The 27,642-nt window shown below is 38.1% G+C and overlaps 1 protein-coding gene across 15 annotated transcripts in view; it reads left to right on the plus strand.

Annotated features, from left to right (window-relative positions):
• The window catches only part of DLG2 (discs large MAGUK scaffold protein 2), a 982,636-nt gene that overhangs the window by 946,857 nt on the left and 8,137 nt on the right, over window positions 1–27,642 (plus strand). For all 15 annotated transcript variants that reach the window (XM_085593066.1, XM_031505123.3, XM_085593076.1 and 12 more), the window contains 6 exons: window positions 8,521–8,620; window positions 12,320–12,361; window positions 21,867–21,917; window positions 22,673–22,774; window positions 23,674–23,846; window positions 24,566–24,675. In XM_085593066.1, coding sequence (XP_085449192.1) covers window positions 8,521–8,620; window positions 12,320–12,361; window positions 21,867–21,917; window positions 22,673–22,774; window positions 23,674–23,846; window positions 24,566–24,675 — 578 coding nt within the window. The remainder of the gene's footprint in view (window positions 1–8,520; window positions 8,621–12,319; window positions 12,362–21,866; window positions 21,918–22,672; window positions 22,775–23,673; window positions 23,847–24,565; window positions 24,676–27,642) is intronic.

Consider the following 27,642-nt stretch of genomic DNA (forward strand, 5'->3'; position numbering starts at 1 on the left):
AGGAAAATCTGAATCTCATTTGTCCAGCTGCCCTTGCTCTTTCATGAGTTTTCACAGCTCTGTCTTCACACCTCATGATGGAGCTGGTGCCAGGCAGTGGATGCTGCTGCACTTTTGGATTGACCTGACCCTGCAATATTGGGCTGCCCTGACCATTTCCCTTGAGCTGAACACTTTTTGCTCAGCCTTTCTCCAAGGCACATTAGAAATAGTGCTGTCATCAGCATCTGCTTCACTCATGTGCTGGAGTAATCAAATGGAATTCAACTGATAAAACAGCATATAGCCAGAAAGATTTAACTGTATAGATTCTTGTTGTTCCAGGTTATCTTGAGGCACCCCACAAAGCCATGCAGTAATTTAACAATAATGCCTGTTGGGTCCATGTACAGTCAAAAATAAAGGAAAACAAGCGAGTCTTCAGTTTTAATTTATGTAATGGCAGCAGTATTGGCTCTAGCAGGGAACCGGTATGCCTTAAATAATCTTGGTTTTTAAGAAGGTGAATCAGTTCTAGAAATTGTGAAAAAATAACTGTCAGGTAAAATGTGAGACTTTTACCCAGCTGAAGTGAAGAAATATGTTTCTGTGGCTTTCTCTGAAAAATCCAGTAGAGTATTTGAAAAAAATTCTTTCAAATTAAAATTAAAATAAAATATTAAAGTAAAAATCTCTGTGTCTGTTTTCCATATTTCATTTTATTGAGAAGTAGAAATTCTAAATATCAGCCAGCAATTTGTAAGCAAAGTGGATTAGAGTAGAAAAATTGAGAAATAAAGGATTTGTAATTGAATTTATCCAGATGATAGAGAAATATTTCTGCCTGTTGGTATCTTATTAATAATAAGAGTCATTTTTTAGTTAATGAGCAATATAAACACATGTCTTTTATAGATTTTACAGGTTTTTTTTTTGTTGGTTTTTTTTTTGTAATTCTGTTAACTGTGTCAAGTTTTATTTATAGGATAATATTGTTTCTTAGGTGGTCATAATATTAGGGACTATATCTGTGCTTCCTATCCCACAAGAATTTTGTGCCACCCCTGTTTAGGTAAGAGAATTTTTTAGGAAAGTCACTTTCATAAAGATATGTAGTGCAATGTTTAAATCAGTCACAGATTAAATATAACAAAGTGAAAATATGCTAGCACAGGTAAAATACAAAAGTTTAGAGCTGAGAGTTAATTGTTTTTCTTCTAAGCTGTTCCAGCAGAAATTTGTGCTGAGCTGAATTTCATGCGTGATCTATTTTTATAATTTGCTGTCTAATATCCTGAATTAAATGGTAGGAACTTTGTATGTGTTTATAGATAATGTCAAAGATACTTGGGTTTTCTTCTAAAAAATTGGTTGAAAAGAAAAATTTGTAGTATTGGCAGTAGATACAGTGAAAGAATTAGAACATTTTCTTCTAGTAAGATATCACACAAAGATCCAGAAGTGTGGAGTTTAGCATCAACACTCATCCGGAAGAGACATGCTCTATATTTCACATCTTTATTTCTGAGTCAGTTAAATTAAAGCAGCTCAGTGATTGCCTTAGTGACTCAGAGACCATGTTTGGAAGGTTATAGGGATACAGGAACTGGCACAGTCCATTTAACTCGATATCCTGCCTGTGAGACTGCAAGATGTGGGAGTTTCACCTCCTAAACAAACCTCAAACCAAATTCTTAGAGACTGACTTTGGGTTTGTTTGCCCATGCCTTTATTATTATATCTTCAACTGGAAGGCCTAAAGAAATCAATTAAAACCAAGAGCCTGGCATGATTTGTCTGCTGATCCAGACCCTTGCCATAATTCAGCCTGCTATATCAGTCACTCTTCCTTTAACGCAAAAGGGAAGTTCAGAAGATTGTCTTATCCAGCCATCTTTCCATAAGTACAGTTTGAAGGCATGTAGGTATTGTAAATATTTCTCCATTACTCCATAACCAAGTAAGAGTAATAAACATCCTTATGCAACTTATTTTGTGCAATGGTCCATTTAATGCAGTAGTTTGCACTTGCACAAGTGATTGCATGAATTTTTCCACAAAAGACAGTTATAAATGAACAAGTTGGTGGTTTTTAAATAGCACAGATAACCAACACATTCTGTAGCTTTATTTATTAGTGAAATTAAGTCAAATGACTGGATAGAGACCAAAATCCTCAATTTCATTTTAAAACCTAAAGAAGCACCAGCAGTCAACCGGGAGTCAGAGTCTAAAAAATATTTAATAAAATACCTTATCATTAATGAGGAATGAAGTTCAAGTGGATAAGGATCCTACAGTGTTCTGTAGGAAAATCTGTGGGTCTGGGTGATCAGACAGTCCCAAATCTTTGCCATGTGCACACTATGCTGCCTTTGATCTCTGGGGCTCTTCTGAAATTGTTGTTGCACTGGGAGTTCTGGGACAGGTTCACATGATGACATACATCAGCTCTAAGTGGGAAAGTTCCTTTTCAGGAAAAAATATTTACCGGCATAGAGGAGCATTTAGGACAAAATTGACAAACATCAAATACACTTTCTGATTCCAATTGGAGACTTGAGGAAGGAGAGGAAGATCTTCACATGGCCCATTTGGCTGCAGTGAGCTTGGCTAGGTCCAAGCCCCTGCTGGACCGCAGCACAGCTCTGGTCTGTGATGAGATGCTTGGTCTGTGAGCACCTCATCACAGAAACACAGATATTAGAGCTGGGAGAGGATTGTTGTTTAGCTCTTTTCCCTTCACCTCCCCCTTCTCTCCAAGCACTGCATTGTTATTCCCCACAGTACTTAAGATTAGCAGATTTGTTTTAAATGTGAAAAAATTATCTAGGCTTTTCCACTTCCCTTGGGGCAGATTATTCTACATCCAAATTGATTTCACTGTCAAGCATCTTTCCCCTTTCTTATTTTCATGCTATCAATTCCAGTGCTGCTGTTTGAACAATTCCTTTCCACTTGTATCTTGGTGTAAAACCCATAGATAAGTGTGAATTACTTTGGCTGTCACATAAGCAAGATTTTATGTTGTTGTTTCATCTTGCTAACATTGATATAACCATGCAAATTAACATAGAAAAGTGCTCCCTTCATACCTTGCACCAAGTTAAATACAGGTTTGCAAAATTGGAAATACCGATTTTATGTGTTTTTCTTCAAAGTCTATTAGTCTGTCTTCTCCCCCGGTAGTTTATGTTGGTTATAACTGTTGTTTTCTCAAGAATTAAAATTGAGTTGCTGACAGACAACAAGCAATAATTCAGTCTTTAAAAAAAAAAAGTATTCAAATGTCATACTGATGAATACTAAGCCACCCTACCCTGGTCTGGAGAAGCTAGACAGCATGGAGTTTTTAATCAGGCTTTTACTTTTTCATCTTGGATTGCTAACACCCAAATCTCCCTACAACTTCATGGGAAAACTAAGCAAGCAGAGTTACTTTCATCTCAGTTTCTTCTCACCCAGTTGGTTCTCACTTACCAAAACAGATTATGGTACAAAAATTCAATAAGGAATGACTGTAGCCCAGGCTTTAAGTATCTAAGAAAACTGAAGGCTGAACTTAACAGAATAGGGATGTCCTTCCCCTTGCATCTCATAAAAAATCCTAGGGAAGTTGGCTAGTGCTGTTTGCCAGCATGTAACTGTGTGCAGACTGAGAATGAAAGATCAGCATCTCAGAGAATACACTCTGTGGTCCCTGGACAGCCAGGCTTACAGTTGACACTGTGACAACTCCTCAATTTGTCTTCTGCAGGGACACCATGAAGTGCTTTCTGTGTGTGTGAGCCCAGGCCATGGCCAAGTTTGGGGTTGCATCAGGAAAGCAAGAATGGCTCAGTAACACTGGCATTTTACCTGAAATTTCAAATTCATCATGGAGTGGGATTGCCAGGAGAAAAAGCCCATTATAAAACCAGTGAGGTGATATATATGCTTCCAAGTATATGTTACAGTCCAAAAGTTTTCTTTCTGGTGTCAGTGCAAATTTTTGGTATGATGGGAGAGATTTAAAGTATATAATATAGATATCTATAAAATTTAAATATTTAAATATAGGAATTTAACAGTGTTTGAGTGCCCAATCTATTATTAAAGTCAGTGTTCAAATGAGTAAATGAATCTCCCAAATACAAAAAGTGTCAGTTAAATATAGAGAAAAGAATTACAGAGACATAATGTTGATAATAAATTGCGTAGATTTTTGTAGAAAGGTGAGTACATGAAAGTTTTTCATTTAATTTAAGCCAAAATTAGGTATTAAAAAGGAAGAATAAGAAAACCACATTGCAGATGAGAAGTAGTAAAATTTCTCATATACACTGCTAGACCAATCTGAGAACAAAACTGACATAATCATATAACATAAAAACTAGGTTAAAGCAGAGCTCAAACCTGCCTAAAATTAGATGGTATATGAAATCTATCTACACCCTGTAAAAAAGAATTTCACAACCAGTACTCTGGAACAGCTTTCCTCAGGTGGTCCCTGTACACTGGTTCCCAACTCATGACTGAGGATTAGCATTTGTTGAATGAAATGGCAAAAGAAAACATTCCTGAAACACTTGGGAGTTTATTGGCTTTGAGAAAATAGATTTCTTAGAGCAACATAAAAAATCTTTCCCCAACATATTGGGATCTTCTGCAAAACCTAAAAAGGACGACCTGTGTCAAAACCACATCTGCACTAAATAGTAGGGGTTGGATCAGCTACACTATGAAAAAAAAATTGGGAAGAAGCTCAAAGTAAACAACAATATAGTTGCCTATTGCAACTATAAAAACTATCAAATTACTGGGTTTTGTGATGTTTACCACTATGAAGAAAATTTTGAAATTGGATTGTTTATTTAATGTTACATGAAAATTTCCCTTGAAAACCACTACCCTATTAGCTGATGAGTAATATATATGGCTGCTGAGCCTAGGGAAAAACATTTAGAATACAAAACTGATGTTGACACAAAGAAGTACCCAAGCGAATTCTTGAGAAGCAGAAACACACAGTGGTTTAATGTCTGTCACAACCAGGCAAGGTTGGTGTGTTTAACCCAGTCTTACATAACTGGGAACATCTGGGGATACTTGGTCAAGCAACAGTGCACTGTGCACATCACATTTTTCTTGGCTTCTGCAAAACACAGTCTATGCTTAAGTAGTATCAAACAAGGATTCAGGGCATAAGTGAACACTTTCCTCCACTTTTTTTTTCTGAGAAGAGACTCTTTTCCATCACAGATCAAGTGCTGTGAATGATGTCACTGTTCTGTTGTCAAACAACATGAAAATTTCATTTGCCTTTTAGTCTTAGGCACTCGTCTGTTTAAAGTGGCTCTTACTGCCATTGCCCAGGTTAGTGGTGATCTGTGTGATGGCAGTGACATATACAAGTAATTTCTTGTACAGGTTTTTCACTGCAACTGAAATTCCTGAGTTATTTGCCATTACAGGTTTTTACATTATCATGGCAAAAAACCTACAACTTACAAGGAATCCATTTTCAGGCACTTTTTCACTGCCTTTCAGAAACTCTGCCTGCATAAATGCTGTTGAATCAGGCTAAGCTTGCTATCACAATTGCAATTCCAGTTGCATGCATTTTTGTATCAGGTGGAGAGATGGAAGCAAATACCTCTGTCTCATTTGTCCTACATCTATTTCACAGCTTTCCAGAAGCATATGGAGCCTATGGCTCCAGAGTATTTGACAGGTCCAAAGTTCCCATTGTAGTGAAACAAAATTTCTCAAATATACCTCTGAGTTTTGGAGTTTAACCTTGCCACAAATCCTCATACACATGATCCCTTCTTAAAAAAGAAAATGCACACTCAGTGTTTGTCTCTCCTCTTCCACCAATGGAGCAAAATCATGAATTTATATGGTGTGTGAAGTAGAAATATGGTTTTATTTAGTGTGAGTCTCTTCTTTCTTTGCCAAACCCCTTATCTCTGTGCATTAGAGATATAAATCATGTAAATCATATAAATCATGGTATCTGTAAGAAGCCTTTTTGGGGTTGTCAGCAGGATTTCATATCCTTAAGGTGGAGACCATCAGCCTGACTTTAATACCATTTATATTGGATACAAAACCAAAGTCAAGGCTCTTGTCTTTGAGTCATTGTGAGGAAGCATGCACTTAATTTAAGAAATAAACACTTGGTAAGCTCATTCAGTTAATACTAAAGACTAATTATTTCTCTAAGTTTGCAGAGTCAGACACACGTTCATGTTTTATAATACTTTACAGTTTCTTTGTTATTTAAAATATAAACCCTCTGACTACACCATGCTAGTACATATGTTCATTAGCATGAATATACACATTGATTAATTTATAGAAATATTATCCCATTCATAAATATATTTGGTTATGGATATTAATGTAATTAGATCAGCTTTATTTTGGGAAGAAAGCGTTTTACTGGTGTAAATACTGACATAGTCGCACATGATAGTCATCTGCTGTGAATTGCCAGTTTTTGATCATCCAAATTGAAGTGGAGAAATATTAAATAAGCAACCCAGTACTTGAAATTGCAAAAGGAGAAAAAGTTTATGTAAGAGTATAAAATATCTGTTTAATTTGGTGTATACTGTTAGACCATGTATAAGTATGAAAATAAGATATGCTTTCCTGGTAAAAATGTACTTTCTGAAGATTTTGCTCTAGACTGTTGGGGAAAAAATTGTAATAATATATATGTTATTTCTCATATATCTTCTGTGAAACACAGCATATTTATTTATTTATTTGATAACGTTCTCTTGAATTCCAAAGTGCTGTAATGAAGTTATTATGATTTTAAAACCCCCTTGCTTTTTGAGGTGTTATTGTTTATATATATTTTTTTTCCCTTTTAAAGTTTGTAATGCCAATAGCATTACTATGTCAAACTCAGATAAATCATGACAAACAACATTTTCACAAACACAAATGTTAACGTGCTACATTCCTTTCTTTGGAAAAGTAAAAGAAATTATCACAGAAAACACATTTTAATTTAATTATATCCATTAGGTCATTAAAGTGATGTAATGTGCATGTCAGTCCTCCTTTCATCCATAGATTAATCTTTCATGTGCTTTTTTTTTTTTTCCCTCTGGCTTTCTTTCATACTTGCTTTGTTTTGAATTTGCATGCTATCTGGATTATTTGTGCATGACCTCCACATTAATTTCACATTGAATGTTTACATACTCTGAGAGATTTTCATGGATCATTTATTCTACATGTGCATTTTTTCTTTGTTTTCAGTTACTAAACTTTAAATATGCTTGAAATGTAAAAGTGGTATGAAACTTTCGTGACATGAGTATCTAACTATTTCAAGAGATTTTCAGTATCCATCTTTCAGAAATATATATTTTAAACCACATTTTATTTCATTATTTCAAAATGTAAGGAAATAAATTCTGTTCTAAGACTCAAAATATATTCCATTGCAGAACTGGATCCAAATACAAGTTATATTAAATTTTAGCAATGACAAACACATGAAATTGGTCCTTTAAATTATTTAAGAAGGTCTCTACTGTCTTGGAGGTCATCACTTGCTAAGTCTTGTGTCTATGTTTAGTATGAGACATTATAGGTCACTGTCTGACTGACAGCACAGATCACTTCAGACACACTGTCTGCAGCTCTGTGTGCCCTCAAGAATGGTAGCTTCTTTAAATTGACTCTATAGAGACCCTATTTCCTTATTTAGTATCTGAAATAAATGTCCCAAGTAGGTATATCCTGTTTTTACACAGGATAGTGCTGTAAGTCCTTGCAACTATATATGAAGTCAAAGGATTTATCATGTAAGAAACACCAATTTCTTCTATATTAATTTCTCATTTGAAGAATTACAGGAAAATATGTTGTTCAACATGCAATGAAATACTGCTTATTAGCAGAATTCAATTTCTAAATCACATAGAACTTAAAGTTTATCCAGAGAAACCTAATGCATAAATATACATCTATAAAATAGAACAAAGTTGGTTTTTTTTCATTATGCCCAAAAGAAGCATTAAAATGCGTGTAAGAAATTGACAATAAAGAAGCCAAATAAGACATTATCAAATCAACAGCACCTACCAGTAAAGAATTTTTTTGTATTAATTGACACAGGGCTGAATCCACACACTAAAAATCAAAGACTTCTGCTTTCCAGGTCATAGCCTATTCTTTTCAGACAGTTAATTAATTCTGTGCACAGTTTTCTGTGATTAAAGATGGATGGCTTGATCTCAAAACATGCTGAACCATCTGTAGCCCTTCATCCAAACAAGCCAAACACTACAGTTTCCAAGTAAGGAGCTGTACATTGTGACTTCAGACCTCTGGAGTCAAATTGATCCAGTCTTCAGGAGCTTTACCTTCAAATTTCAGACCTCACCATGCCTCTGATACTTTGCAGCCACTGAGTTTGTACTGATTTGGGTCACTACAGTTCTCTCCACTTTTACAAACTAGTTGTTTTGTCAGCATGAGTGTGACAACAATTAGACGTCCCTGTTTTTGCCCCATGCCTTTTCTCCTTCACAGTCATTCAATGACAAGCGTAAAAAGAACTTCATCTTTTCACGAAAATTCCCATTCTACAAGAGCAAGGAGCAGAGTGAGCAGGAAACAAGTGATCCAGAACGTAAGTAACCTCTTGGAGATGATGTCACATGCAGCAGCACAACAAATGGGTGACACGCATGGTACCAGTATCCCACACATCTCGGCAAATATCTGTCATAGGCAGGCAGGAGAGGTATTACTACTGTGACCAATGTATGACTGCAGTTTGGATCCAGCTTCTCCTTCCATCTCTGGAAATACTATTTTCAGAAGAATAAAGCAGTGACCTTTACTTTTGGAAGCGGAAATGCGGCTCCTCAAAGTTGTTGTGACACCTGTCATAAATCCAAAATTGTCTCTCAGAAATATTCCCAGATCAGAATTGGCTCAAAATAAGGAAAACGTGATTTCTTTCACAATACTAAACTAATTAGTTCTTAAAATATCTATTCTAATCTTTTTTTTTTTTGCCTTTGACTTTCATCAACTTGATTTCCATGGGAAGCTTCACTGAGAGTTTAACAATTAAGGGAAGCAACCATATTAACGGCTTAAAGAACTAAACTAGTTCTTGGAATGTGTACCATCACAAGCATTTATTGCTTGCTTAAATTATATGGGAACCAGCATTATTAAAAATATTTGCTAGTTCCAAGCCCAAATATTTGCTTTTTTTTTTTTTTCTTAATAATTCTGTCCTAAATTTATTCGGTGAGGACAGTTTCTGGAACTTTATTTATCTGGTTGTTTCTTTTTCCTCACAGCTCCAAAAGGCACGTTTCACAGTCACTGCCTCTTTCTTTGGCTGAATTTCCATAGGATATAGGTCTAAATTTGTTTCAGAAAGAAAAGGCAGGGATCCAGATTGCTCAATCAACATGGTCAGTCATGGTAGTATCCATTTCAACTCCACTGACTTCTTCCTTCCTCTTCTGCGGCTGTTCTTCCTTTCTCATTGCTCTCTCTGGGGACTTCCGTGCAGGACATCCCCGGATTAGGTGACGACGGTTATGGAACAAAGACTCTGAGTAAGTTCCCAGGAATGGTCACTGTAAACCCTTTTTTGTTTTGTTTTGTTTTGGCTTCTGTTTCTTCTCTGAGGACCCTCCACTCCTAGCATGCACAAGATAGAGTTTTATTTGTTACCCAGCTGTGAATGCATTACAAATGTTTCAATCGTTCTGTTCTGCATGACGGTATTAAATAACATACAGTGTATCAAGCAGACACTTTCACTTCTTTTGTAATAACACCTTTTGTTTCTGACAGTATATTATTGTTCCCATTATGGCAGTTCTGTAGAGTAGCATACCTAGAACGCGTTTTGCTGCCTAGACTGTTCTTTTCAGCAACAACCCTTCCCTCTCCATCTAAAGGGAAAATTAAACATTTAACATGATCACATCCTGAAGAGATCAATAGAAAATTAGTTTATGCTGTTGCTTCTGCATTTTCAGCTTTTTGCATGGGAGTGTTTGTTACTTTGCTGAATTTTTAGATTACTATTTGTTATTAATGGAAGAAGTCATTTGCAGGCTAGAGAAGATCATGCATTCTCCAAAGCTAATTTTGGACCTCTTTGCACCATTACCAACCTATTTCTGTCACACAACCTTAATCAATTTATTTTCTGATGCAGCAATCCTGTCTCAAGACTTGGCATTACAGAGTACATAACGTGTCAGATAATTGCTCAGAAACAATTTTTCTTCCTCAAAATGTGAACCTGAAAAACTATAGGATTAAATATTTGCTGCTGACTTCTACATATATAGCTACATTAAATTCTGTATCCAGAGCTAATTAATGTAAACAAAACGCCACTTGCATGCATTTGGCTACTTGTTCTTCAGTTATTTTTCCTTTTCTTAAGCACCAAGTAATTGGAACAAAATGTGTGTTAATGCTGCATTGCCTACTGTTTTGTATGTGCTTTTTAATTGCAGGAATGCACATCCATGCACACAATTTTGGAGATTATTCTGTTTCTGACTGAATTGTGGAAGGAACATTTTAATGGTTTAACTTAATGCCATGCAGTGGCTCACAATTTAAAGATGAAAGCTTTATCTCTTGTACAAAGAAGAACAGTTCTGCAAGACTGGTTTTGCCAGTGATAGACAGCAAATGTCACTGCCACCTGAATTTTAACCATTCTGTGATCATTTAAGTGTCATAGCAGCTCATTAGTAACAAATGCAGATCTTTCCCTGCTAGAGAAAAGTAAAATACTTCAGATCGCATAACCTTAGTGAATATGTGTCCTTACAAAGAGAATTGTCTATAACATCCAACCATTTGAAAGTTATCTGAATTCTGCAAATTGATATGGAACAAAGTAGAGCTGAGGTATTGTATAGGCTGTAATGCCTGTATAATATTGCACCTAGTTTTAAATTACTGGTACGCCTCTAGACAGTCCCATTAATCCAAATTTTGTTAATTTTCAACTCAGATATGCTTTTTAATGACAGTTCTTACTATAAGGGTTGTTTGTTATTTTTAAATAAAGTTGTTCAGGGTCCTGTGTAGCACATTATTTTGAGATAACCCTTGTTAACTTGCTACAAAAATGTCTGAAAGTCATTATGCTGCTTCTTGTTCTTCTATGTTTTCTTCAAAATATAAGTTGAATTTTATGTTTCTTCCTAAGCCCAAGATCAAGGTTTTCTATTACTGTTTTTATAGATATCATTCCTTCTCATTTTTGCTGCTCCAGTAGCCCCATCATTCCCAATCTATGAACCCTAAGGCATTAGATTGGTACATGGAGGGAAGGCAGCACCTTGCAGAGAATTTTGGCACTGTTTCTGTCTTTCTCATTAACCCAAGGTGCTCCTAGATGTACAGCCATTATGCCATTGACTTCTAAATGTCCTGAACCAGCTGAAAAGTTCCAACTGACAAATGATCTTTCAGGTAGAAATCAGCATTTCTACCAGAAAAACTAGTGTGGTCCTGCAGACTTCCTGGAGTTGGTCTTACTGTCCATAAATAGTCTGCTGACAACAGTTTTGGAATTATTTTTAATAATATGATAATAGAAATAGGACACCTGACTTGAAAAAAACACAAAATTGACCCATCATGTTAGTTCTTCTATTCCTGTTCACCCATCCAGACTGGTCTGCTAAAGGTTTTCAAACTCCAGCTCAAATCCTGAGGCTAGACAATTTCTGGAAAAAGACTTCTTAGGTTTTTTTTCTTAGTGTTTTCATTGGCTTTGTCTTCTTTATTTTTTATTTCCTCTTTTGGACAGGATAGATTAGATACAGTTACAATATTTCATACCAAAATAACTTTCATGTTAATCTGTTAATCACTGCGCACAATCCTGTGGGATAGTACACAGTGATTAAAGACAGACACAGGCTAGAAGTTTAGCAGGAATAGTTTCAATGCATTAGTGATGCACATCTTTGATAGTGCAGACACTTGGATGTCAATAAATTGCTCAAGACATTGAGTAAGATCAAGTTGACTATAATATACATTGAAATGGAGTTATCAGAAATGTCATTTACTGTCTATCACAAAAAGACATGGTTTTGCTATGCCACATACCAGTAGCTAACACAGTCTCTTTCTGAAATGCCACAAGAGAGAAAGCGTTCATTCTACCTCTGTAAAATATCTGAGCACTTTCAGGTGATGTCAGTGCACAGCTTTGATTTCTGCTCTGCATAACTAACTTTGCATGACTGTGGCAGTTCTTTTAAGTTTCTGCAGCTCTGTGGTGCTTGGTTATGTTCTTTAATTTGCTGTACTGTTCTTGCAGAACATGTTTCTTCTAATGCCAGCGATAGTGAAAGTAGCTACAGTAAGTTACTGCTTTCATTAGAGTCCTTTTATTTTGCATTGCTTGTTTTGTTTCTTTTATTTTGTTTCTCTCCTTGCTACTCTTTTGTTGATGTTAAAAAGATCACTGGAGCAAATGGCTTGGAATTCAAATTTATGACCATGTCTTGAGTACAAAGCTATAAAGAAAACTGGCAAACTTTTTAAGAGAGGGGAGAAAGGTTGTTACTTGTGATGTATTAGGGACATAAAACTAAACCTGGATTTGGGTAGCCTATGCAAGTCAGGATTATTTCATTTAGTGACAAAAGTTTATTTCAGTGGAAGTGGGAGAAGTTTCTTGATGATCTTTTAAGAGCAAAGTTACTGCACAGCCATAGTCAAATCTGTAAGAGGCATCCTTTTTACAAGGTCACAATTTTTACTTGCATTTCTGCATGCCTGTATGGATGGCTAAGAAACAGTCCCAGAAATGTTATTGAGCCCTTAGTTTTGACAATACAGTTTTCCTAATTCATACTGCAGTCTTATAAAAAGGCAAGATAGACCTTCACTGCTTAGGCACTGCCACAGAATGTTACTGATACCGTGTGGGTGGGGGTCCCAACCCTGCATTCTGATTTGCTGGGATTTACAGACTCCATATGATCATATAACCAAGAGGCAGATTGTATGTTCTGGGTAATTCTTAGTAATGCCTATAAATTTAACAAATATCACTATATTTTGGATGTTCTGAAAAACAGAAAAAAACACAAGACATTAAATAAATTACTACAAATGTAATAAAAGATAACTAAAAGACAGAGTGCTTGCTAGATCACTCAGTTGTTTCATTTATTCAAGCCATTTGCTTAACAAATCAAGTTTTCCACCAGTCACTCAGCACTTGTGCAAAGCACCCACATACATTCAGGTAATCAATGGTATCATGCCTCATGTTTACTACTCCTGATATAACATAGCAGTTGAACTCTGTTGATAAACACTGGTTTGTTTCAGCAAAACAGCTAACCTTCTCCTATTCAGAAATGGTAAATTACTTTGTATTCTCTTGTATTGAAAAGTTTTCCTTGGAAAGCAATTGCCAGAGTCACAAGAAAATGGTAGGCACTCTTGAATTGCCAAGATCCAATTCTGAACTGTTTTATTTTTAATGTGCCATCTACTTGGGAGGAAAGGCAGACTTTATTTTTAATTATATTTATATTGAGATATAAGATGCTCTTTCTCCCAACTGACATTACAACCAGAAATTAATTAAAGGGTTAAATTTTCAAAAGTTTGCACAAGTCAAATCTCATCCAGACCTGTATATTTCAGGGAGAGCTCAGGGTAAAAGCCCAGAGGAGAATCTGGATTGATGAACTGTCTCAAACAGCAACCTTCATAGGAGTGCCCAGTTGCAGCCAAATATTTGGGGCATGCCCACAAAAGCCTATTACCAAATTTGATCATCAGACAGGCCAGGTAGACAGTCCTTCATTGGTTGTGTAATAGCTTAAAATAAAGTGTGTTTTTTGAGGTGCAAGAATGGTAACAGAAACAATTTGGGAAAGTTAGCTGGAACATGGATACTTGGAAGAAAAAGTAGTGTTGGAATAACAGCTGCCCATGGCAGCCACTCTCCTCTAGAGCAGTTTCCATCTGCACAAGCTCTGGTCTCACTCTAGCAGCATCCTGTTGGCTGGATTTTCCCACACATTACTGGTATTTCCAACAACTTCTGCCTGGTGGAGAAGATGCTGGCAGAGATTTCTTGGATTTCTTTTCTGCCTACAAGATAGCTGTGCCATTAAGAAGCAGAGGAAACCCATCTTAGATTATGTCAAATGAAAGAGGCTTTAAAATACAGAGCCTGGTGCCCAAAGGGCCTGATTTAATTTGCTAAGGGTTCATTGGTATGTGCTAACATGATATTTGAAGGCATGACTCTGACAAATTAGCAGCTGTGGTTCCCAGATGGAAATTACTGTTTCAGATGGCCATGGTGGCACCTGAAGTCTAACCTGACTGTGTACAATTTCCACCTGGCCTTTCCATCAGCATATCTCCTGTGGAAAATTAAAGCCCTCTCAGGTCCATATGATTAGTCTTTGAATCTTCAGGCAAAGAAATCTGAGATCTGGTGTGTTGACATCCCATTGCACAGCTCATCACAGCAAATCTCCCCTAGAAAAATTATGTGTCAGGAGCCAAGAAAAATCAGATGAGAGTGAGAGGCAGGTGGTCAGAGAGTGAAATCAACAAATTGTGAGGGATGGAGATAAAAGAGATGAGGCTTGTCAAAGAAGTTCTCTTTGCACTACAGTTCTCACTTTGTGGGACTGTTGAGAAAGGTTGCTACACTGTAAAAGCTTATCAACATTTCTGATGTGGGAAAAATACTTACCAGACATATTCCTCGGAGATTTCCTCACTACTTCCTGAATTATTTATTCCTAATGAAGGGAAAAAAAAAAAAAATTAGTGCCCAAGGTAACATTCCTGGCAGAAGTCAGCATGCAGTTACTATTTCTCCTGTTCTTGTTTGCCTCTGGGTAGCTGGGAATGGAGCTCAGCATCAGCCACTGCCACAGAATCAAGTCTGTATTAACTGCATTTGCACCCCACCACATGGCAGAGTTGTTTCTCAGTGTGATGTAGTGTCACTTTGAGGAGAGTCTGTGTGTTCAAGGTGAGGCAGTGCAAGTTATTTTGCAAGGACACCACGTCTGTTGACTTGGAAACTCATCTAGCCCTTGATCTATGCACTGGCGACATGGAGCACGCTGGTGACATGCAGAGTGCCTTTTTCCTTTTCTCTTTCCCCAGAAAATTAGCAGGAAGAAAAGGGTTGCCTGCCCCACTGCTTTCTGAGCTGTGGCAAGCTGGGGCAGAGTGGCTGGCTGAAAAGCTGCCTGGTGGAAAAGGATCTAAGGATCCTGGTCAGCAACAGCTGAACGTGAGCCAGCAGAGTGCCCAGCTGGCCAAGAAGGGCAATGGCATCCTGGCCTGGATCAGCAATGGTGTGGCCAGCAGGACCAGGGCAGGGATTGCCCCCTGTACTCAGCACTGGTGAGGTCTCACCTCAAATCCTGCGTTCAGTTCTGGGCCCCTCACTGCAGGAGAGACATTGAGGGGCTGGAGCACATCCAGAGAAGGACAGTGGAGCTTAGGAAGGGCCTGGAGCACAAAACTGGTGAGGAACAGATGAAAAGAAGTTGTGGTGAGGTCTCTTCTCCCAAGTAACAAGCAACAGGAAGAAGAAATGGCTTCAAGTTGCACCAGGGAATATTTAGATTAGATAGTAGACAGAATTTCTCCACTGAAAATGTTATCAGGCATTGGAGCAGGCTACCCATGGACGTGGTTAATTTATCATCTCTAGAGGTATTTAAAAGACATGCTCAGGGACATGGTTTAGTGTTACTTGCCAGAGTTGGACTTATTTTGTCCAACCTAAATGATTCTATCCTTCTGTGATTCCATGAAATTATCAATTCTTGGCCAGAACAAAGAAAATGTGTGTGGGTAAGAAATGACTGGCAAATGCAAGGTGTTCTCCTGCAGTCCTTCTTATATATCCCTATTAAAACAGGCCAGTTGGAGTCCAGAGTGAGGTGTTCTGCATTTTTTTCTAGTGGGTCTCTGGCAATTGTTTTAACATATTTCTCTAACTTTTGCTTCTCATAATGACCATTTAGCAAAAACTAGCTAGTGTCAAAACCTGTACTACTTGATCATTCCTAGAACCATTCCAAACCAGCAATATTGAAGGATTCTGAGAAATGTTCAGGCTGTGACCTGGACAGTGAGGAATCAGGGGGTTACAAATCAATTGGCTTTTTGTAGGACATATTCTGATGTGTTCATTATTTTTTAGGAACATACATTGCTTTAAAATATAGCTGTATTAGTATTGCTTAGAGTATTTAGTTGAACTATTGCTTATATCTCCAGGGTTAAAAAAAGAGAAGCCAGATATTTTTTATTTCAAAAATATAATTGAAAATCCTCCAATGTGGTCTGAAGAGAAAATTCTTTGACCACTTCTAAGCAAAAAGAAGTTGCAAAAGGTAAACCAGATTTATGGTAGGTAAAGTAAACCAGTGTTCATGCCAGTGCCATTAACACTTGGTTTGTTATAAAAAAATAGGGCTGGAGACAACAGTGGGATATTCTTTCTCCCAACAGATAACCTTCAGCTCTATTAATTTCAGGGCAAACCACAGACACATTTGAGAGTAAAATCTAACCCTTTATAAATAATAGTATTTTGGGGCCAGGAACAAATGCTGGCTTGATCGTGAAGGGGATGAGTTGCTACACAGCTGCTGCTGAATCATACAGCCACACTCTTATGAAGTCTATGTTCGTTTATTTGTTCCTGTTCTCAGCAGTAAAGCCAAGTTTGCAGAGTGATGTGTAAAGTCCTGGTCTAGCAGAAAGTTGTTCTTTTTGTGACAAAGACACATACAGCCAGTTTTTACTTATCCCTGGACCAGTTAATTAAACCATGATTCAAAGTTTATTTTGAGCTCTGTAACTTAAAATGTTTTGATTTCTTTTTCAAATCAAGCTTGTAAAGACAGATTTTTTTACCATGGACTCATCAGTTTTTATTTTGTGAGGCATGATTTTCATAATGGGCAAGAATTTCAAGTCTCTCTGCATATGTGTTGTAACACTCTTACACATAGTTCAGTAAAGGTTTTTACAGCTGTCATCAAAATTACACACACACTGTCACATCTGCTCAGTCTAATTGCATAACTGGTTGTGATTGCACCACTTACCTAGAGAGGCAATACATATCTAAAAGTTAAAAATAAGGAAAAGTGGTAGGAAAAAAAACTTTTAATTTCTGTCAGCAAATCAGCAAGTCACTCTTCTGTGAAATTCGAAGATTCATAACAAGGTTAAAGGAGTCTTGATTATTACAATAGGTTATTGATTAATAAGGACACTTGCATTGGCTCCCATAATTACTGTATTATTCAGGCATACTCAAATGCCTGGCATACTGCCACAAGTACTGAAGTCTCATTTTATACCCACACAGCTGTATTGATCTTTGCCCATAGACAACTTCTCAGTATTAAGTTCATGCTCAGACTACTGATGGTCATTGTACATATTGGATTTCCAGCCTTTCATAGCTATCAATAAATTTCCAAAAATTATGTGTTCACATCAATAGGGCCCCAGCAAAGGGATTTTCAACCAAATAGAGGCAGATATATTGTCAATGCAGCCTGTGCAAAAGAATAAAACCAAAAAATTGATTTCACCAAGATCTTGCAAATACAACTCAGGCAATGAATACATTATACCAAAACCTAAATGGATGGTGGCAGTAAAATAAGCCTTCTTTGAGTTTAAATCCAGGTGAGCAACAAAATTCAGACAAGAGCTGGAAAATTAAATTATTTGTCTCATTTAAAGGAATTTCACATGTGTGTTGATGGGAACCACCACCAGTAGTCCAACCATTTTAATGAACCCAAAATTTCTCTTTGATTTTTTTAAAACCATAAATAACTTCTAGCTGTCTTTATTACTACTATTTTTTTTAATTCATCTACTTACATGTCTTTTCAGATTTTTTCATTCGTAGGTATTAATAGGGTGCCAAAATCTATGGATTTCCACTGCATAGGTTGCTGGATTAGGGAGGGTGTTTACATGGAGGCTGCCCCATGGCAGGTCACAGCAGCTCTCCCACCCCATTACCCACATGATGGGTGCAGGTACACCAGACCAGTGGAAGCCCTGGATGCTCTGGCAAGGCAGTAGGAAATGACGCCTTTTTATGGTTTGCATGAAAAATGCCTGATATCTACCAGGTCTGCAATGAAACTGGGTTTTTGCCTTTCACGGGCTCTCTGCCTTCTAATCAGAAAGGAAAAACAGAGGCATCTCACTAACTCCATTTCAGAGCTACCCATCTGAAACTCTATAACATCCCTTAAAAGGATTAAATTAATACTCCTTATGAAATTTATCTGTCAGCACAGGACCTTGCTGCCCAGTTTATAGAGGTTATGTGTTGTAACAAACTCCGGGTTATTCTTCTATTCCCAAACATGAGAAAACACCAACAGGCAAACCAAGAGCAAAGGGAAGCAGGGAGTGGTCCAGAGAAAGTGAAACCTCTTCAATAATTTTACCCATAAGCTTATTACATTTAGGAAACTTTCCCTTTTTGTCTTCCATTCCTTTATAGTATTTCTTTTCTTCCCTTTTTGACTTAATGGGATTTTACTGAAGAACAGGGGAACATACCAAAATCCTACAGAAAGGTTTTTTTTTTCTCTCTTTTTGTTTTATCTGTTAAATGTCACAAAGATTTTCCAGATCAATACAGCTAACCTGTGCTAATTAAGCTGTTAATGTGGGCATTAAATGAGGCTTAGGCAAATGATAAGAGCCTGTGTCCTGATGGATTTCACACTGTATCTTCCACCTCAAAGCCATCACAAGGTTAGAGCAATCTGATTGATTGGCTCTAGAGCTCTTCATTACACTTAATACTTTATGGACTACTTGCAGTACTGACCAAGTGGAGATCATTAAAGAGATCTAGGATGGTAAATATCCTAAAACAGCCTCTGAGGACATACAGGATTTTGTCTGGACAGTACATGGCAGAACTTAATTCACTTGGAAATTTGAGCTTCTTTAGTCCTTTCTCCAGAAAAGAAAAACAGTGGAAATGGTGCAGCTTTTTCCCCAGTCACACTCCTGTGCTGAGTCTGGAAGTGAGGGCTGCAGATCCTTACCTCAGGAAGATGTCTGTCGTTAAGTTTTTGTGCATCACAGTCAGCCTCAAAGTTTCTCCATGCTTACTGCAACATTTTCCAATGGCTTAAACTTCAGCACAATTCTAGTGGGCTGGAGAATTTTTCTTTGCCTTCAGCCTGGCCACAGATTCACAAGACATCTATAAAACAGGCTCGTTTTTCTCCCTAGCCCATACCCTTCAGAGACTGTGGATGTACCAAAAACTTTAGCATAGGGACATGTCTGCCAGAGATGGGTTAAAAAGAAAGTAAAATCTGTGCTGGCTTATCAGTGCTGGTTATAAATCTGTGCCAAAGCCAAGTATTAGTCTACAGAAAGGAAAAAAAATAAAAAAGAACAATATTTTCAGAGTTTTATCTATTTGCCTCCAATTGCTATTGACACTGTCACTCCCATGAGATTCTGCTGTTTAACTGCAGATGTCTGCATCTGGCTTTGCTGTTTAAATGCTGTTTGGGGACAACGGAGACAAATTCACCCTTCTGACTTTTTCTCTCCTCACAAAGTAGACATGTAAAATAATTCAGATGACTCATGTCTTTCATAATAAGCACTTATCTATTTGTCGGCAGCCATTGGCTCCAAAATGTATCTAGGGACTAGCTTGACATAAGGATTCAAGCCTCAGTTTTCTGAAATTAGTGAAATGAAACTCCTGCTGTGGATCTGTTTGCTATTGAAACAAGTACCAAGTTTAAGATGGCATTTGTACAAACAGGTTCCTCACTATTTGGTTGGTATGTGATGGCTTCATCACCCATGCTACGACTGACTTTCTGAGGCTGTTGAAAAATATAGCCTTGGCTCCTGTGCAGTAGAGGACAGAGAGTGCAGGAGCATCCTAGTTGACTTAAGAGAGTGGATTTTTTTCATCTCCAGAGAAATGAGACATCATGACTTGCACATCTCCTCTAAAACTTACTGAGAACCTTATGGGAAACCAATATATGTGATGCATAAAACCTAAGGTAACAATAATTCTAGGTTTCCAACTTTGCAAAAAGCCAAAGAAAAGTGATTACAATATCAAACATTTGGAAACAGAAAAGAAAATCCTTTGTCCACACTCCTCATATGTTATGTGGTTTTATCCTCAAATGCTTTATAATATCTTCCTTTTATTAAGAATTATGTTCTCTGCTGTTTCAGCACCATTGCTAGGCAGGAGTGAGTCCTGTCAGTTCTCCCTCTCTCCTAACATATCAGTACAGTTTTTTATTGCTGTTTCCGTAATTGTTGATAATTACATGATTTTTACTTGAAGACCTCTCTTACACATTTGTCACTGCTGCCTAGGTACTGTATCACACACAAAAAAATCTATGAATGTAGCAGATTCATGGAGTGGGAGTCAGCTTTAGATTTATCCATAAATAATGTTGTACTTCTTGGGAGCTAAGCATTGCATCCAACACAAAGTTTGTTAATACAGTCAGTGTTCAAGGGCAACTCAGACAGCAGGCAGGCTACTTCTGGGTGAGGTGTACCTGCCTCTAAATCCTACATGTATTTCCATCAGGCAAGGCAGCACTCTTCCCTTGTATGTGCACACTTTGATTTGGCAGGAGCCTACCAGAATAATATAACACAGGCTCACGTGCATGCAAGCATACGAAATGAAGGCAACCCTGTGTATTTTATAAAGCACTGGTATGCTTTATGATACTCCTTCTTCTCTAGTATCCCAATTAGTTGCAGAATTCCATCTATTGATCTACTCAAAGACAAACCCTAAACTGAGCAAAAATAAAGTCATCATTTAAAGCTTTGCTAATTTTTATTTAGAACTTGCCAGAGCTCTCATGTGGTACCAAGTATGTGACAGTAACCCAGAAAGAGAAATGAGCAGGAATTTCTCATGCTTTTGGTGAAGAATCCTCCTTCCTCTCCTCTTTCACTCCCTTGGATGGGAGAACAGCAGTGCATCAGGACTGCACACCTGCACCCAAGTCATGGTCCATATAGTGCCACTTGTTTCTCATGGCAAATTCCTCTGCTTTAGTCCCCTAAATATCATCATGAGGAAACAGCACTGTCCTAAAAGGGCATAGGGAGGACAAATGTATACAATACAGCACTGCAAGACCTTTGCTGAAGAAATTAAAAACCTGCCTAAATATGATCTTGTACAACCTTTTCTAGGTGCTTTAGTAGGGGGCATTGGACTAGATGGTCTCCAGAAGTTGAAAGTCCCTTTTAGCTCCAACCATTCTGTGAGTCTGTGATTTGTGTTCAGAGAAAGGATAAGGATCAGAAAATAGCTCACAGCTAGATGTTAGACTGTGAATGCAATAGACTGTGGAAGCTATGCACTGAAGGACAATCAACCAAAAAATAAGTATGTATTCTGTACATAAAAATTGTTCTGTCTAGGTAGCCTGTTGATTTACTCTGCAGCAACATGTTAGGGCCTTAACAACAGGAAAAACATTCCATCTTAAATTGCTGCACTACCCTTATAAACAGCCTTCTATCAAATCACAAATAATTGTATGTTGCCCATCAATAAAAAAGTCCAACTTAAGTAAATAGAATTGAAACACATGGAAGGGGAGGATAGGGAAGAAAAAAAACTGTGTCCATACCTGGAAGTTATAATGGACTTGGAATGGTTCAGGTGAGAGGCTTATCAAGATAGACGTGTTGAACCTGGTCTGTCTCTATGTGAAGCATTTTATCAAACTTAAGTACCTGACATGTTACTCATCAGCTTCAATCTCTTCTCTTTCTTCTTTCATCAGGAGGCCAAGAGGACTTCATCCTTTCTTATGAACCTGTCACAAGACAGGAAAGTAAGTTTCATCTTTTCTATCACTCTTCCTTATGTTTTTCATTTCAGAGTTTGGGAGCCAGCAGAGCAGTAAGCCTTGCTATGCCAGTCCCAAATTCACTGTGGCTTAATTTTCTTGGACACTCAGTCTATTTTCACATGAAAAAAATCCTGATTTTATGGTATTCCTTGGAAGCCACCACTTCTTAACATTCCCAGGACTCTTCTCCCCAGTACATTCTCATGGACTTCACCAATACAGAAAATTAATCAGCCTACAAAATATTGATGTAGATTTTCTAGATTTACTGCAATATTGTCACATGGAAAGCCTTTACTATTTTGCTTCTCATGTGATATGTGCCACTGTCCAGGGCAGACAAACACATGGAAAGGCAACTTAAAATGGGAGCACATCCTTCTGGTTTAATGGGGTATGCACCCATGTAACTTGAAGTGAAAAAAAGACTACAATAGCCTTTCGATACATCATGGAAGAGTCCATCTGCAAGCATTTGGGAATGGCCTTGTTGAATGATAGCAAATGTATCTATGCTTCTACATAGTCATTTGACTTGTGCATGGACCATCACAGAGCTCTGCAGTTGTACTCATTCGATTCCCTTTTGCATGTCAATAAATAAAATATTCATCAATAAAATGTGCACCTAAATTTTCACTTCATACATAAAGACAACAACTCTGGTTAGTGATATTTGGGTGCATTTATTTGTTATTGTGGTAAGACCATCAAAATGTGATCCTTTTGTTTTTCAGTTAATTACACCAGGCCGGTTATTATTCTGGGTCCTATGAAAGATCGGATCAACGATGATTTGATATCTGAATTCCCTGATAAGTTTGGGTCATGTGTACCACGTAAGTATGATTCTGCTCCTAGTTCTGCAGCTGAGTGAATGATATCCGTTGGTGACACACATTAAGTAAATTTCTACAAAAGCAGCATCCATGATTATGTACAGTTGTGTTTCTCAAAAGTCATTTTTTTCATCAGACAGTAAAGGCGAAAAGAACAAATAAATTAAAAAAAATATTTAAAGGTTGTGAACATCTGGGAAAAAAAATCTGAAAAGTTTGAAATTCTAGTAAAATGTAAAAGTTTCAACTCAATTGCACAGCATCCACCAGTAAATATACAGAATTATCTGTGGTTTGTGTGAGATATAGACTGTTGAATCAGAAGGCAATATTAGACCCTGAATTAAACAGAATATTTATATCTTGGATAATTAGAGCTTGCTGTTTATTTGAGGGCCTAATTGCGGTCATACTTCATTGTAAATGGTTGTAGCAATAAACTAACTTAAAAGTACTAGAGATCAGAACAGGTTCAGGCTTATAAATAAGGCTAAATTGAGTTGGTAAGATCACAATTAATTTTATCACTATAATAACATTAAGTTTAAAATATGAAATTTATTTTATATTTGAGGTTTGTGTGTAATTCTGCTGAAAAAAAAAGTGGAATTCTGGTAAACCCTTATTTTATTTTAGCCTGTATTGATTGGAGGTAAACATCAGAAGGTATTACTACAAAAAGACAGCTTTATTGGCTTAGCTCCATTAAAAACAATATGGAGTATGGAGTATTAAAAACAATATGTAGTAGCCAGAGATTTGCTCTCAGATGTGAAGTGTCATCACTTAGAGCAGACCCAGCATTGCCCACTTAGTAAACCATTTGCATTTTTCACGCTTAATTTTTACACTAAATATTTTTGCAGACTTATATGTCTTCTGGTTTTTGTTTCATGCAGATACCACACGGCCAAAGCGTGACTATGAAGTGGATGGGAGAGATTATCATTTTGTCATTTCAAGAGATCAAATGGAAAAAGATATTCAAGAGCACAAATTTATAGAAGCTGGGCAGTACAATGATAATTTGTATGGAACTAGTGTCCAGTCTGTGAGATTTGTGGCAGAAAGGGTAGGTTGACAGTAGTTTTATTGCTGGTGCAACATGATCTGCGTTGTTTTCACATTGTGTCTCAGACATGATTCTCTGCCAAAAGTATAAAATAGCTGCAAAATGACATCCTAATATTTATAGGCTTTATAATGTCTCCACAAGTGGAGTCTCTGACTTTGAATGACATCATCCTTGGCACTGTCTTTAGCTGGATGCAGTGCTGTGGTTTCAGGGTTCTAACACCTCAAGTACTCCTGGAAACAACCTCTACCCTTCCCTCTGTAAGACAGGTAGATAAACTAAATCACTTTCACAGAGACAAAAGAACAAATTATTGTTTAATTGTTTAATTGTTTAATCAGAAAGATTAAATTATTTTCCTCAGGTGACACTTTGACATAAACAAGAACTGAATAAATCACTTAGAATGTGGACATCCTATTGCTTTTATGAACTGATTTTGCTCATCTCAAGAAAATCCTCCTGGCCCTGCAAATTTCATCCCAGTAAAAAATAAATCCCAAGTTTGTTCCTGTATCACCAGTGTATATTCATACTGGCATCAAAGCAAAGGAAAGAACGCAGCATAGAGGAGCGCATACCCTGGGCTACCCCTTCGCTGGTGTGCCAGTAATGGCCCCTTTCCAGGGCACTGTGTCACAGATTTGCTTCCTATCTTTTGGCTGATCTGCAGCAAAGTCTGCAAAAATAAACACATGCTCATCTGTTTCCAACAGGGCAAGCACTGTATACTTGATGTGTCAGGAAATGCTATCAAACGACTACAAGTTGCACAACTCTATCCCATTGCTATCTTCATTAAGCCCAAATCATGGGAGCCTCTGATGTGAGTATAAACTTCTTCAAGCATTTTACTATTTTCGGGTACAGCCTCAAGTGGCACCACACAGGTCTTGAGTCTACATTTGGCTTGTTCTTTAAAATTAGTAATAATGAGATGAAGTAGGAAGAGTGCCCTCAGAGCCTGTCATCCACTGTATCCTGGTATCTCAAGGAACAAGCCTTAGCTTTGAACCTTTTGGACTGGCACACATGGGATTATGTGCTGGACCATGAAGGACCCCCTGCCAGTGGTTGGTGTACTTGCTCCAGCCTGTGCAACGAGTTCACCAGGGACTGACTCACACAGCTTGGCTTGTCCCATGCATCCTTAGGTGTTCTTGGGGTTTACAGCCTGGCCAAGGGCATGAACCAGGGGCTAAACCTGTGTCAGACTTGAGGTGTGTTCCTCTTCATTTTCATGCAGGTCTGTAAGAGGATAGGCAAGGAGCCATGGGACTGGAGAAAGGCAAACATAACACTTAAAAGAATGAAAGAGAGGCTGTCTGAGGTGGCACATACTCTGGGGGGATAAGATCAAAACTCAATGTAAGAGCAGTAAGATGAAATTCAGCAGGAAAGACAATGAAAACACAGGTACAAGCAGGGAATAATTTAGCTATAGCACTGAAGAAAAGCATCTGGCATTTGGGGTGGATCACATAGGAATATGAATGGATGGGTAATGTGGTTGCAAAAAAAGGAACTTGCCACTTTGGGCTGTATTCATATCAGTGTTGTGTAAGGACAAAATAGACTGCTATTTTGTTTTACTGGGGCCTCAGCTGGAGTGCTGGACTGATTCAGGGTTCCACCCTCCTGGTGGAGGAGGAGCAGGAATTATCTAGTGTCACAGAGAGAAGGCTGAGGAGGAAATATGGAATTGATATTCATCCTGAGTTAAAACTCAGGATAAAATTATCAAGTTGTTTTCCATGTAGTTATGCAAGAGCTATCAGCTTAATTTGCTGTGATAGGGGTGAAATTTTGAACTCTATGCCAGTTCTGTTCAATATTTTTACTGACGACATGGATGAGGGTATTGAGTGTTTCATTAGTAAATTTGCAGACAACACTAAGCTAGGAGCGTGTGTCGATCTGTCGGAAGGTAGGAGGGCTCTGCAGAGAGATCTGGAATGGTTGGATGGATGGGCAGAGTCCAAAAAGATGAAGGCTAATAAATCCAAGTGCCGAGTCCTACATTTTGGCCACAATAACCCTGCAGTGTTATAGGCTGGGGATGGTGTGGCTGGACAGTGCCCAGGCAGAAAGGGACCTGGGGGCACCGATTGACAGCTGACTGAACATGAGCCAGCAGTGTGCCCTGGGGGCCAAGAAGGCCGAGAGCATCCTGGCCTGTGTCAGGAATGGTGTGGCCAGCAGGACCAGGGAGGTCACCTTCCCCTGTACTCAGCACTGGCAAGGCCACACCTTGAGTGCTGCGTCCAGTTCTGGGCCCCTCAGTTTGGGAAGGACACTGAGATGCTTGAGTGTGTCCAGAGGAGGCAACAAGGCTGGTGAGGGGCTTGGAACACAAACCCTGTGAGGAACAACTGAGGGAGCTGGGGGTGTTTAGCCTGGAGAAAAGGAGACTCAGGAGTGACCTTATCACTCCCTACAACTTCCTGAAAGGTGGTTGAAGCCAGGTGGGGGTTGGTCTCTTTCTCCAGACAGCAACTGACAGAACCAGAGGCCACAGTCTCAAGCTGCAACAAGGGAAATATAGGTTGGATATTAGGAAAAAGTTTTTTATGGAAAGAGTGATTAAGTACTGAAACTGTCTGCCGGGCAAGGTGGTGGAGTCACCATCCCTGGATATGTTTAAAAAAGGACTGGATGTGGCACTCAGTGCCATGGTTTAGTTGAGGTCCTAGGGCATGGGTTGGATTTGATGATCTTGAAGGTCTCTTCCAACCTAGTGATTCCGTGATTCTTTGATTCCCATTCCCCAGGGCTCTGCCAATGCCCCAGGTAGTGCCATAGGATTGTGTTTGACAGCTAAAACATTGGCACTCCCCCTCCTGTGACAGATGCATGTCTGGTGATAGTAACAGTGTGCCTGCAGCCACTGGGCACAAAGCCAGAGAATTCCAACATGACCCATCCCCGGAATATGCATTCTTCTTGGCCCTGCCTTTGGCAATGACCTTGTTGTATGTCCAGCCACATTACAAGGAATGATGCACACGATCTGGTATTTACATCATCCTGACTTCCTGATTTTTCTTCCAGCCCTACAACTCAAAAATATTCTGATTTTGTTGCTGCGTAGAAGGGAAGGTAGTCTGATAGCCTGCCTTCTGCACTGATTGTTTTAACAGAAATTTTAACATACAGTTTTCCCATTCATAAAACATTTCCATTGTGTGTTTAATGCTGGCATTGCCTCTGGAGTGATTAAAAAAAACCAAAGTAAATAAAAGTGGCCCTTACTCTGAAAAATACATCAGGCAGAACCAGAAAAGTGGCAATAATGTGAAGGCTTTGTTGATTTGATGTTAGAACAGCAAATCCTTGAATAGACTGAATGATTTATAAAGATGCAAAATATTATGACAATCATTCTGTTGTTGAACCAAAGCAATGCTAATACTTAGGCAAATAAAACAAGTGGGCTGTTCCAGAAATGCCTGGACTTGGCACTCAGTGCTATGATCTAGTTAACAGGGTGGTAGTCAGTCAAAGGTTGGACTTGATGATCTTGGAGGTCTTTTTCAACGTAATGATTCTGTGATTCAGTCTTTTTTAGGCATGTGAGTACTGCAACACAAAAAAAAATTATTGGCTTATCTGTCATAACTATTACTCCTGTTCATACAAATGAGTTGAAAGCCACTTCAATAGCAAAGTCAAAACACAAAAGACAAAAAAAATTCTAATCACAAGATGCAGAGAAACAAAGACAAAAGATTTCTCTTTCATCAAAATTAGCACATAAAGTTGTAGTGTCTCATTTATGCATATGCTCATTTGC

The sequence above is a fragment of the Lonchura striata genome, chromosome 1 (assembly GCF_050655825.1).
Source record: "Lonchura striata isolate lonStrDom1 chromosome 1, ASM5065582v1, whole genome shotgun sequence".
NCBI classification, from domain to species: Eukaryota; Metazoa; Chordata; class Aves; order Passeriformes; family Estrildidae; genus Lonchura; species Lonchura striata.